The sequence below is a fragment of the Pleurodeles waltl genome, chromosome 3_1 (genome assembly GCF_031143425.1).
Source record: "Pleurodeles waltl isolate 20211129_DDA chromosome 3_1, aPleWal1.hap1.20221129, whole genome shotgun sequence".
Lineage (NCBI taxonomy): Eukaryota > Metazoa > Chordata > Amphibia > Caudata > Salamandridae > Pleurodeles > Pleurodeles waltl.
Genome location: NC_090440.1, coordinates 1,709,897,870 through 1,709,910,240, shown reverse-complemented (window position 1 = coordinate 1,709,910,240; position 12,371 = coordinate 1,709,897,870). Strand labels below are relative to the sequence as shown.

Sequence of the window (12,371 nt, the reverse complement as noted above, 5' to 3'; positions counted from 1 at the left end):
ACCCACAGCTGTCGAAGTCAACAGGAGAGACATAGTGTTCCTAATCGATGGCACGGCTGCAATGGGAAATGTCAACTTTGCTCCTGTTCGTGATTTTGTCACCAAGCTGGTCCAGAGGTTAGACATCGGACCTGAGCTTGTGCAGGTGGCTGTGGCCCAGTATGCAAACAACCCAAAGGCCGAGTTCTATTTTAACACACACTCCAACAAGAAAGATGTGGTAGCAAACCTTAAGAAGCTGAGGCCAATGGGAGGCGGCCCCCTGAACACTGGCGCTGCACTGGACTTTGTCCGGAATAACTTTTTCACTTCTTCTGCTGGCAGTAGGATCGCAGAGGGTGTTCCTCAGTTCCTTGTCCTCCTTACTGGAGGCAAGTCCCGAGATGACGTGGCTGAGGCATCCCGTCAGCTTAAGCAGAACAACTTAGTGACTTTCACTGTTGGTGCACACAGAGCAGATAGTGCGGAACTAGAGCAAATTGCATTCGATGCATCGCTGGTCTTCTCCCCATCTGAGTTCCGTGCCGCCCCACTGCAAGGCATCCTGCCCTCCGTATTGTCCCCACTGAAATCTCTCACTACGGTGGTCACAGTTGAAGGACCAACTGATGGTAAGCATGTCATTGAGTGTATTTGCCTGACTATAATCTTCTCTGAAGCACATTAACCACATCTGGCTCTACATTTATTTTAGAATTTTTAGGTTTGTGTCTGAAAACAGTATAAGTGCAAAACTGCCAGAACCTGTAATGTGTTATAGTGCTCTTAAGCCCATATGTATGATACTTCCAATTTGCATTTCCTAAATAGTGAATCATAAGAAATCACTATTCAGGCAGTGAAAATTGGAATGTACTGTTTACTAATAGTGATTCAATAGGAGTTGCAATTGCTATTAGAAAATCGCAATTTAGGAAATGCAAAACCATCCCTAGCTATGGGCCTTAAGCCTATAGGTAGGAATAGTTGTGCATTTCCTAAATTATGATTTCCTATTGGGATATCACAATTTTGGAAATGCAAATAGGAAATCTCAGTTTTGGAAATGCAAAACCTTCCCTACCTATGGGGCTAAGTCCCCCCTTAAATCTAAGGGAAGAAAAAGTGGTTCACTTGTGAAGCGCTTGTATGCCCATGGGGCTATTGTGAGCCTCAAGGCACTACAAAAAGTGCCTTTTTGGAATTGCACATGGTTACCATCGAATTGGATTCAATGGTAATAGTATTTCCTAAATGACCATTTCGCATTTAAGAAATGCTTTGTACATGTGATTAGGAATTCGCAAATAGGAAGTCCCTATTTGTGATTTCCTATTCTGGTAATCACAAAACGTGATTTCTACATGGTAGAAATCACAATTTGCAACGCCACAGAGCCCTTTATACATATGGAAAGCCTATTTAGCATTTCTTAACGGGCCGAAATAGCAATTTGATCCGTTAAGAAATGCTAAGTGGCTGCGTACACATGGGCCATAGTGTTTACTGACCGCTGTTTGTATCATGTGCTTCACACAACACACATTGGCAGTTTTTCGCTCACTCAGTCACTCACAAAAGGCATGGGTATGAAAATATTCTCTTAGCAACACTTACATTTTAGTGTTTGCTTTTCCAAACAAAATAACACATTTTATATAGAATGACAGAGTGGGTGTTCCTAGGTGATCATTTAATACCCATATTGTCTGCTCTTGCTTTGGCCTGAAATGAAATCCACTGACAGTGAGTTTCAGCTGTCCACAGGTACATGGAATGTCTATTTTCTAATGGAAAATATGCTGGCCGTTTGTCAAGTAGTGTTTTTACTCATTGCAACAGTGACATTTGTTAACATAAATAGATCTTATTCTCTGTAGTAGGGTCTCATTTGTTCTTGTAGTTGTCTGTCACTTTGCAAGTGTTAGGAAGTGTCAGTGGGTGTGAAGTCTTCCTTAGTCAATGGTCCATGCTCGGTGCCATTTAGAATCCATAGCCTGTTGTAGGACTCCGTTTTATCCCTTTACCTCAGGAGGACACGACGGCATGCCCCTCCCTGCAAGCTGCCTTGTGACACAGGACAGGATGAGAAATACATGCTGTAGCATAGTCAATGTGTTTTCCTTTACCAGCAGCAGAGAGACAACCCGTGATTCTGTTTTCTTAATGTGAAAGTTGATCCTACACGTGCTCATTTCATTTGATAACAGGAATCAGGTGAGATTGCAAGCATCACTTTGCAGATCCAGTAAATGATATCTGTAGTTGTTCCATAATGAGAAATTAAAGGTCCTTGGACAAAAAACAGAATTGGCCTTCCTCAACCCATTCCTGCATGAGGGATGAAATGTACCATAGGCAAACCTAAACGGTCCTTTCATAGGACATACGTGGAACGTCAAATTTAAGGACCAAGCAAGCACCCTCCTTTCTGACACTCAAATGCAGACCTGCACATGGACTGAACTGCGAGTGACATGCTATAGAGCGCAACTTCACTCCAACCAGTAGAAGTGACTGCTCAAATCAGGGGCTCTTAATTTAATGGGAGTAAAATACTCCACTCCCTTAAATGCTTATAAACCCCTTAATGCAGATTATCAATTCAGAGAGTTCTGCAGATATGTGTGTGATAAAGAGTTCTGTTCAGAATTGGCATGGGATGCTCTATGAGGTGCAATACAAAGCAAAGGTCAGAACCTTTTAATCTAGCTAATGCCATGTTCGTAAAATGTGTTCAAAGAAATGTGGCCAAATGAATGAAAAAGGAATGAAAGCTAACTGGGTTATTTTCAAAACATTTAAAAATAATACATGATGAAAGTTTTCTATTTATAGAGTCTCGGTGGTCTGTCTCTTTTTATTTAATTAAAATGATTTTTGAATGTAGATGTGGGGGGACAACTGAGGACTGTAAACAAAGGTGGTAAGCAGCCAAAAGTCAGCAGGCGATCCCTTTAGTTCTTAAAAGAGATGGACCATCAGCGCTGTATAAATAAATTTATAAAGCAGGTCACTCCTGTAGAAAACTATTTAAAGACAACAGCAAAACATCCTGCATGGATTGGATTTATGGCAGCCCACTGCACAGGACACAACAGCACGTTGAAAGAGGTGCCAGCCATTCTCGGGCTCCGGTTGTCTTGAGTGATCTCACCTGCTTTATAATGGAACACGTGTTTGAAAACGATAACAGAAAACAAACTTGAAACATGCAGCAGTTTTACCTTTCGGCTTTCATCTGTCTTTCTTTCAATAACACACGCCTCTCATTATGGTGCATTTTTAAGGCATGAAAGAGAGAGAAACCATCTTGAACACTCTTGGGGCACCACAGGCATACCAGGAAACACAACCCAATGACTCCCACATGCCTTCAAAATAGCACCTTCTCTTGCTGTCTGCATTTAATCTTTAGACTTATTGCCTCCTTTTGTAGTTTAATATAGTTTGTTCGCTCTCTTGCTACCTTTCTGTTTCCACCATTGCTCTGCCGATCTTTACCCTCACTCTCTTATGCTCCCTCTCAATTTTTCAATGATATCAATCTGCCCATTGTTTGTTACTTCTTCTGTCCCCAGTATTGCACTGTCCACTTCCTCCAAGGGTCAATAATAAAACGTTGCACTCTTTAACCTCATAAACCTGCAATGGGTCTTACAGGTTAGATAGATATTTCATCCCATTGATGAGCTATAAAAGCTTTGCAACGTTTAAAGGTTAAAAGTCTGCAAATTGACGTTGGTCTTCTAATGCCACTGCACTGTTAATCTTCCTCAGTTCAGGAGATAAAGGAGATAGTGGAAAATAATGAATGCAGAAAGGGCAGTTTTTCTTGATTGTTGGACCCGCTATATGTTTTTTAATATTGCGAATTAAAGGCAAGGGCTCTTAAACATAACCTGAAATGTCAATGGATGAAGTTAGAAACTGTCCATCAAATACTTCTAAATATTGGAACATTTAGAGGTAAGGGTACAATTCCATTGTTTGCTTTCTTTTATTGATTCCCTGAAGTGGAAATATTTTTCCCTCTGGAGAAACCTCTTCCTACCCTTGAGGAAACACAAGTTTTATAGTTTTTCCTCCCCTTTTACACCCGATAACCGATTGACTTTCACCTCTGTCAGCAGTCATTGAGCAAGGGGTTCAGGTTGGTTACGTACCTGCAAAGCCCTTTGTGAATATCTACACAGGCTAGTTTGTGGCTCTTTATCACCTTTTTCAGGAGTTTCCCCCTCGTAATGTCCACAATCCAACACTTTAAGATTTAGTCTCACCTACAATTTCACCGGAATGGTGTAGTTTTAGATGTGCGTAAAGCCATTTAATAGAGGAAGTTCATGCTTACTGAATTTCCATTCTTAATTTTGGTACTTTGTCCCTTTTAGAGTATTAAACCCCAAACACACACTAGGAAAATCCATATTCTAGTCTCTCTTTTCTCTGCAAAACCTTCCTTTCCCCTGCTTCTCTTATCTTTTGCTTTCTTTTAAAGATATGTGTCTACGGAGTGTAAACACATGCATACACAACTTGCACTAGCTAATTTGCTGTGATGTCATGTTAATTGTTTTCTATACCCCTCATGATGCAGTTCAAGTTCAAGTCGTTAACCAAAGGGACATAGTTTTCCTTTTGGATGGATCTGTCAACGTTGGGAATGCCAACTTTCCATTTGTTCGAGACTTCCTCATCAGCCTAATTGACAACCTTGATGTCAGCAGCGACAATATCAGAATTGGCTTAGCGCAATATAGTGACACTCCCAAGACAGAGTTCTATCTGAATGAAAATGCCAGGAAGACCGATGTGATCTCACGCCTGGGCCAGCTCAAACTCAAAGGCGGGTCAACGCTCAACACTGGGGCTGCCCTAAATTTTGTCTTTAACAACTTCTTCACTGAAGCTCATGGAAGTCGGATAGACCAGAGGATCCCGCAGCTCCTGGTGCTGTTGGTTGCGGGCAAGTCCAGTGACCAATATCTCGCTGCTTCTAATGCCCTTGCACGAGCTGGAATTTTGACATTTTGTGTTGGTGCTAGAAACGCTGATAAAGCTGAGCTTGAACAGATTGCTTTTGACCCAAGCATGGTATACCTGACGGATGATTTCAGTTCCTTGGCCAACCTGCAGCAGCAAATGATCTTACCATTGACAACATATATTAGCGGCGGTGTGGAGGAAGTTCCAACAGGTAATAACAAACTTCCCTGGTGATGGCTTTAAAACCTTAATTTTATTTTCCTGTTTTTTTCTCATTTAAATTCTTGCTGGCGTTTATGAGTTTCTCTCAAATTCATTATATATGGAAAAACACAGTGTCCTTGTCTTTAAAGAGAGGGCCTTTTGGAGGGTTGTGTGAACTGCTTGCAATTTACAAATGTAGGTAAGTGCTCTTAACTGACTATGGTAGCTTAGCTACATTGTTAAAACCTTATTTCCGTCCACCTTCAAATTTATCTAGCACTATCTTGAATCAGTCCTGTTGGTACAGAACCTTCTGATGCCTGAACTTTAAACATAGCAGACAATGTATTTCCCAAGCTCCGCTGTGTGGGAATCTAAAGTATTTGCAGCAGTTGGAAAGGTGAGTAAGTAAGATAACTTTTGTTACTCTATAAGGTTAGCCAGCAGACAGGCACATTTTTGAAACTGTGACTGATTCATTTTTTGTAGTCACCTCTCATACCTCCAGGTCACAAAATCTATGTTTTACCATGTGCTGTTTGTTTGAATGACTTCTTCCTGTATGAGTAACTAGAATTGTCAAAAGAAAATTAAATTAAGGGCCTTATTTAGTCATCAGTGACCTGATCTTCCACCAGTACAGAGGAGGGATGTCTTCAACTCCTGTTCACTCCCCAAAGTGGAAGTTTGTTTCTCTGAGCAAAAAAGTAAGTGGTCCTAACGCACAGAGAGCTTTTTCCTGTGTATGGAGGGCATTTAACATTCTGTCCATTTTTCTCATGTCTTGCATAGCTGACATTAACAGTGAAAATGAGTGACGGGAGTCCCACCCTCAATACAGTGGCATGATCATCACTGCGACCTAGTGGTCCTGTGCACATGGCTTGTGGGTGAGGGGTTACCATTGGACAAGTCATTTGAGGCTCTGCCGATGTTCACCCAATGTAAATAGAGAAGGGAACTACAGGTTTAGTGGGGGTGGGAGAATTGCCTGTTTAAGGCTCTCCTCCTGCTCCACCAAACCCTAAGTAAGGCCCTAAAGGGCTGCTATTGATTCCAATGAGCTTCATCAAATACCATTTAGATTGAGTTACTTATAAAATTGAACATATATCTATTTAGCAACTGAAACTGGTCTTAATGAAATGTTTAGCAAATGCTACTAACACTGTTAAAATGACAATTATGATTACCATAAAGCTTAAGTTCCTTTACATAGAAACGTAGTACTCAGAGGAACTTCAACTAGTTATCAGCCACTGTGTTGCACTCATTACACCATATAATAATTTATGTATTTTTTTAAGAAGATATCAAGTGCATATAACTGTTCTCCACAGAACAATGATCATGAGACAAAAATTATCCTAAATACCATTTGAGATAATCATTCCATATAATATTCTATTTATTTAAGACTGTAGAGTCCTAATTTAAGGCAGAGAATGCAAACTGCTTTATTGCAAAAAGACTGCAAATGGTTCCCCAAAATCTTCATCCAAGTACGTAAAGTTCAGTGGGTAACTCAATTCCCAATAACTGTTCAACATGGAACGCATTTGATTTAACAAAGTGAATTCTCAGCCAATTAATAATGCAATTTTAATAACATCAGTACACTGCTTAGATTAATAATTAAACCAATAGGTCTGTGGCTTTACGTTGAATATCCATATGACCTCTTCTATGTCCTCCAATTATTTGTACTCTTTTTATATCACCAATCAATATTATTGAAGAACTATTTACAATGAAAGATAAGTTAATCAAATGCCTTAACCTATTTAATTTTATACAAAATAATTGTTTACTTCCGTGGCCCAGAAGGTGCCTGAAAGAGAAGGTTATCATCAACTGCATAGCTCAGTATAGCCAATGATTAATGCCACATGTTTAGTAGAAAGAAATTGAGGCTGTTCATTATACTTGGGAAATGTGAAAAATAAGTATTCACTAAAAACTGGGTCAGAATCCATCCTACTTTTAGTCCATTGCACTAGGACAGTCATACATGCAGCACTGCCTTCGAAACCACAGTCCTGCATCAGTGCATTGAAACACTGTAATGTACCTTCACTTATTACCACATTAGAAATCTTCTACAGAGCTGCTCTCTGAACAATTTGTGAATCATTTTTAGACTCTTCATTATCATTATGAGTATCTATTTCATTTCCAGCTTCATCATCATCTTACTCTCCAAACCTTGTGTTTCGTTTTCTTTTTTGTTTTCCTAATGAATGATCTTTAGACACTTAGGCGGTGATATACAACATTTTGCACTGGCTTTGCATCATAAAAGTGACGCAAACAATCAGGCAATCAATCAGGAAACTTGCCGATTGCACTAATCACCCTGGAGGTATCCAAGCGCTGGTGTGAAGAGGGTCTATTTGAACAGGCAGGTCTTGAGTCTGCTCCAGAACTTGGGGATGGACGTTGCTGTGCAGAGGTGGATGGGGAGTTTGTTCCAGGACTTATCAGCGAGGTGGGAGAAGGAGGACGACCTCTGGTTCGGGTGGGATGAATACGTGGGAGTTGATGACTGCAAGGGCAGCAGACTGCAGGTGTCTGGTGGGCCGGTTAGAAGGTCAGGCGCTTGTTGAGGTATTCTGGTCCACTGTTGTGGAGAGCTCTGTATTTTTGCATGAGCAGTTTGAAGTGGCATTGCTTCTTTATGGGGAGTCAGTGCAGGCTAGGGAGGTGGGGGTGATGTGGGCTTGTTTGAGCAGGTCCAGGATGATTCTTACCACTGCGTTCTGGATGGTTTGGAGGCAATTGAGGAGGTGAGTGGACGTTCTGGCATAAAGGGCATTCCCATAGTCGAGTCTACTGGCGATGAGGGCGTGGGTTCTTCTGGTGTCCTTTGGTATCCACCTGAAGATTTTCTGGAGCATTCTGATGGTGTTGAAGCAGGTGGAGGCAGTCGAGTTGAACTGGCATCTCAAGGAGAGTTTGCTGTTGATAATGATTTTGAGGTTGCGGGCGTGAGTGGTGGGGGTGGGTGGAGATCTGAGGACCACCAGGAGTCATCCCTTAGTGAGGGGGGTCTTCCGAGGAGGAGAACTTTGGTTTTGTCGGTGTTGAGCTGGAGGCAATTGGCTTTCATCCAGTCGGCCACGTCGGTCATGGCGTTCTGGAATATAGATCTGCTGGATTCAGTGTCTTCGGAAAGGGAGACTATGAGCTATGTGTCATCGGCATAGGAAATGATGCTGAGAGTATAGCTGTGGGTGATGAGGGCCAATGGGATCATGTAGACGGTGAATAGTGTTGGGCTGAGTGAGTAGCCCTGGGGCATGCTGCAGATGATGTTCTTGGGGTCGGAGGTGAATGACAGGAGGATGGTCCTTTGTTTGCATCCGGTGAGAAAGGAGGATATTAGCTTGAGGGCGTTGCCTTGAATGCTAGTGTCGTGGAGTCTTTGGATGAGGAGATGGCTTGAGACGGTGTTGAAGGCTGCTGATTGGTCGAGGAGGATGAGGGATGCTGAGTCACCTAAGTCGAGGATGGCTCTGATGTCGTCAGTGGCAGCTATGAGGGCTGTTTCTGTGCTGTGGTTAGAGCGGAAGCCGGATTGGGAGGTGTCGAGTAGGTGGTTGGATTCTAGGTAGTCTGTGAGTTGTCGGTTGATGGCTTTCTCGAGTACCTTTGCCGGAAAGGGAAGAAACAAAATTGGGCAGTAGTTCTTGAGGTTGGATGGATCGCCTGTATGTCTCTTTATGTTCTTTAGTAGGGGTTCGACTTAAGCATGTTTCCAGGCTTCCAGGAACGTGGTGGTGCTGAGTGCTGCATTGATAATGCTGGTGAGCGGGGTCTGATTGCCTTGTGCCTGAGGTTGAAGACATGGTGGGGGCAGGGGTCGGTGGGGGCTCCGGAGTGGATGGAGGACATGATGGAGCTCGTTGTTTCGGTGCTGAGAGGTGTCCATTCGGTCAGGAGGTGTGGCTGGGGGGTCGGATGGAGAGGCGTGGAGGGCTGGTCACGGCAGTTGGGGTTCGAAGATTTTGTAGATGTTGGCGATCTTGGAGTGGAAGAAGTCGGCAAGCAAGCTGCAACGTGATTGGGAGGGCTGGATTGTATTTTCGACGGCGTCTGGGAAAGAGAATTCTCTGATGGTGGTGAAAAGCTCCTTGGTGTGGTTGGTGGACTGGAGGCGAGTGGTGATGGCTGCTTTCCTTGCCTTTCTGATGGTGTGGTGGTTGGATTTGAGGGCTGTTTTGAAGGCCGTGTGGTCGTCTGGGTCTCTGCTGGTGGCCATTGTTTCTTGAGGAGTTTGCATTTGGGTTTCTTGGCCTTGAGTGCAGGGGTGAACCAGATCAAGTGCTTGTTGGCTCTTCTGGAATTGGGTGTTTTGATGGGTGTTATGGCGTCAGCGTTAGTGGTGATCCATTCGGATAGATGGGCGGCTGCTTGATTGATGCCGGATGTGTGGAGGGAAGTGGTGTTGAGGGTGGTCGTTCATTGGGAGTCGGAGATGGTGTTCCAGCTGCAGCGGGCGGTGGGAGGAAGAGTGATGGTGGGTTATGGGGAGCCAGCAATGGTGAAATGGACCATCCTGTGGCCCGTCCAGGGGAGCTCCTTTGTGTGGCTGAATTGGATCATGTTCCTGGATGTGAAGATGGCATTAAGGGTATGTCTGGCAATGTTTGTGGGAGTGGTGACGATCTGACTGAGGTCTAGGTTGCCCATGAAGTATAGTAGGGTAGCTGAGTTGGTGTCAGAGGGGTCTTCAAGGTGAAATTTAAGGTTTCAGAGGAAGAGGTAGTGTCTGGACTCCAAGACAAGGGGGCGATGAAAGTGGAGACAGAGTTTCAGAAGTGGGGGTGGGGTCCTTGGGGTCTGTAGACAAGGGTCCCTCTGATAGTGGTCTTGATGTTTGCTTGGAGGTGGAAATTGAGATGTTCCATGTCAGGTAAGAGGGGTCTGATGATATCCTTTTGGATGATGTTGCTTCATCCTCTGGGTCTGTTGAGACAGTCTCTGTGTGTAAATTTGTACCTTGTTGAAGTGGTGGTGGTGATGTCGGTGGCTGGGAAGTTCTTGAGCCAAGTCTCTGTGAGGAAGACTATTTCGGGGGAGGTGGTTGTGATGGTAGCCCAGAGTTCAATGGCGTGCTTAGCCAGGGAGTGGACGTTGAGTAACAGGCATTGATGTCTGGGGTGGTGGTCGGTGGCCTTGGTAGAGGCTTGTGTTTCAGAGGGGGTTACAGGTGAAGTGGCAGTGGAGGCAGCCGATGCTCCTTTAGAGTTCTTTGCTGAGCGCGATCAGCAGAGAGTGCTGCGGTGTCCATTTCTCAGAGAGCGGAGCTGGAATAGAAGTGGACAGTCAGAGGGCCAGGGGTCTTGGCACTAGACGCAGTCGGGATCCGGACAGGTTTCCCTAGTGCACCCATTGCAGTCGCAGCTGTGCTGCGACTGGCATTAGGAAATCTGGTGTGGTAGGAGGGGTGCAGGACTGCTCAGGGCGGGACCTGCGATGCACTAGCATTATAGTCTGGGGCAAGATGGTGTCAACTAGTTGCCTAGCAACTGTTTGCACTGTTCAGCAAGTCCTGAGCAGCGTCAGGTAGTGATGTCAGGCAGCAACAGTGAGTCTCGGAAGAAAAGCTTGTGTTGCTGCTGGTCACGCAGGAGAGTGGGCAAACAGACTCACTGGAGCCGTGCTGCGGTCGACATTAAGTAGCTGGTGGGGTAGGAGGAACTGAAGGTGGCTCAGGGCCGGACCTGTGACGCACTAGAATCATAGCCTGGGGCAAGGTGGAGTAGGCTGGTTGTCTAGCAACTGTTTGGGCTGTTCAGCAAATTAGGAGCGGTGTTAGGCAGGTGATGTCAAGTGGCAACAGGGAGTCTCTGGAGAGAGGCTTGTGTTGCTGCTGGTCACATGGGAGAGCAGGGAACCAGCTCAATGTTTTCTTTTTTCTTTTTATTATTTACTTTCCATGGCAAAACTGGTTTTGCACTGGAAATTAACTAAAGGCGATGCTTTGCATTACTTAGCATCAAGGGGGTGTTGCATGGGTGTTCCCATGCAACTACCCATGCTTTTTGATGCAGATCCCTATGTACCAAAAAATGTGAGGCAGAGTTTTGCAACAAAAAAAACTTTTAAACTCAGACGTAAAATGAGAAATGTAATTTCTCTATTTTTTCCTACTTTGCATGCGTGCTGCAAAGTGCAGCACATACAATGTAGGAAAAGTTGTGAAAGTTGTCTAGGTATCGTGTTTTGACGGGAAGGGAATCCTTCCAGTAGAAAACCTATGAAAGACTCTCGCACACAGCCTTGCTCTACGGCACAAAGGTGTGTGCGTGGCGCACAGCAGAAAAAATCTGTGCCGGCGCTAGCGAGAAGGGAGGAGAGTGCCATATCTCTCTGGACATGGTGCTCTCCTGCTCCCTCCCTGTCACGCAACACAGCACAGTATTTTTGGCTGCTGCACTGCGTTGCCTGACATTTTAGTAAATCTGTCCTCTGCTTTTTAGCCCTTCACACATTTTTTACATGGTATCCACCCCATAACATGCAAGACAAATTCGTCAACGTAAGAAATGTTACTTTCCACCAGAACGTTTGCGAGCTTAACAACAATTTGTGTGATTTTGATTCAGTGTGTTACTTTTAATCCTACAGATCCCCTCTTTGCTTCCAACTGCACTGTTGTAGAAAGTTTGAAAACGATTACCTTGGAATTGTTACTTCTAATGTTTAGGGAACTGTCAATTAATAGTGGGTGTGACACATGCATGCATAGTGGTTGCATGTCAATAATGCAATAAGCAAGGGCAAATTTTGTAAGGTTGGATTGTGAGTGTCACAGGGGCAGGGATAACTTACTCACATGAGAAGATGGAAACGGAGATCACACAATAATTGCAGCCCCTTGCCATCCATCTTGTCAGATGCCAGGAGGGTCTTCTTATTGAAGCTGGAATTTATTCCTCCAATCTCCACTTCCAAGTTGGCCCTAATATAAAATTAAAAAACTGATCCTTCTGGACATAGAGAACAGATAGTTATGATTTACGCCTCCTTTCAGGTCCTCAGTTCTTAAGACATTTTGGTTATTGATTTTAGGGACTAATGCAGTTAGTACTTCACATCGCTCTTGAACAGCATCTGCCCCGGAAGGTAATGAAGATCATCTTCGGCACTAGCAACGGTCATGCTGAAAATCCTGTATAATTTTCTTATTTTACATC

The 12,371-nt window shown here is 44.0% G+C and overlaps 1 protein-coding gene across 1 annotated transcript in view; it reads left to right on the top strand.

Moving 5' to 3' along the window:
* The window catches only part of COL6A3 (collagen type VI alpha 3 chain), a 291,731-nt gene that overhangs the window by 75,445 nt on the left and 203,915 nt on the right, over positions 1-12,371 (top strand). The window contains exons 5-6 of the mRNA XM_069225565.1: positions 9-611; positions 4,577-5,176. Coding sequence (XP_069081666.1) covers positions 9-611; positions 4,577-5,176 — 1,203 coding nt within the window. The remainder of the gene's footprint in view (positions 1-8; positions 612-4,576; positions 5,177-12,371) is intronic.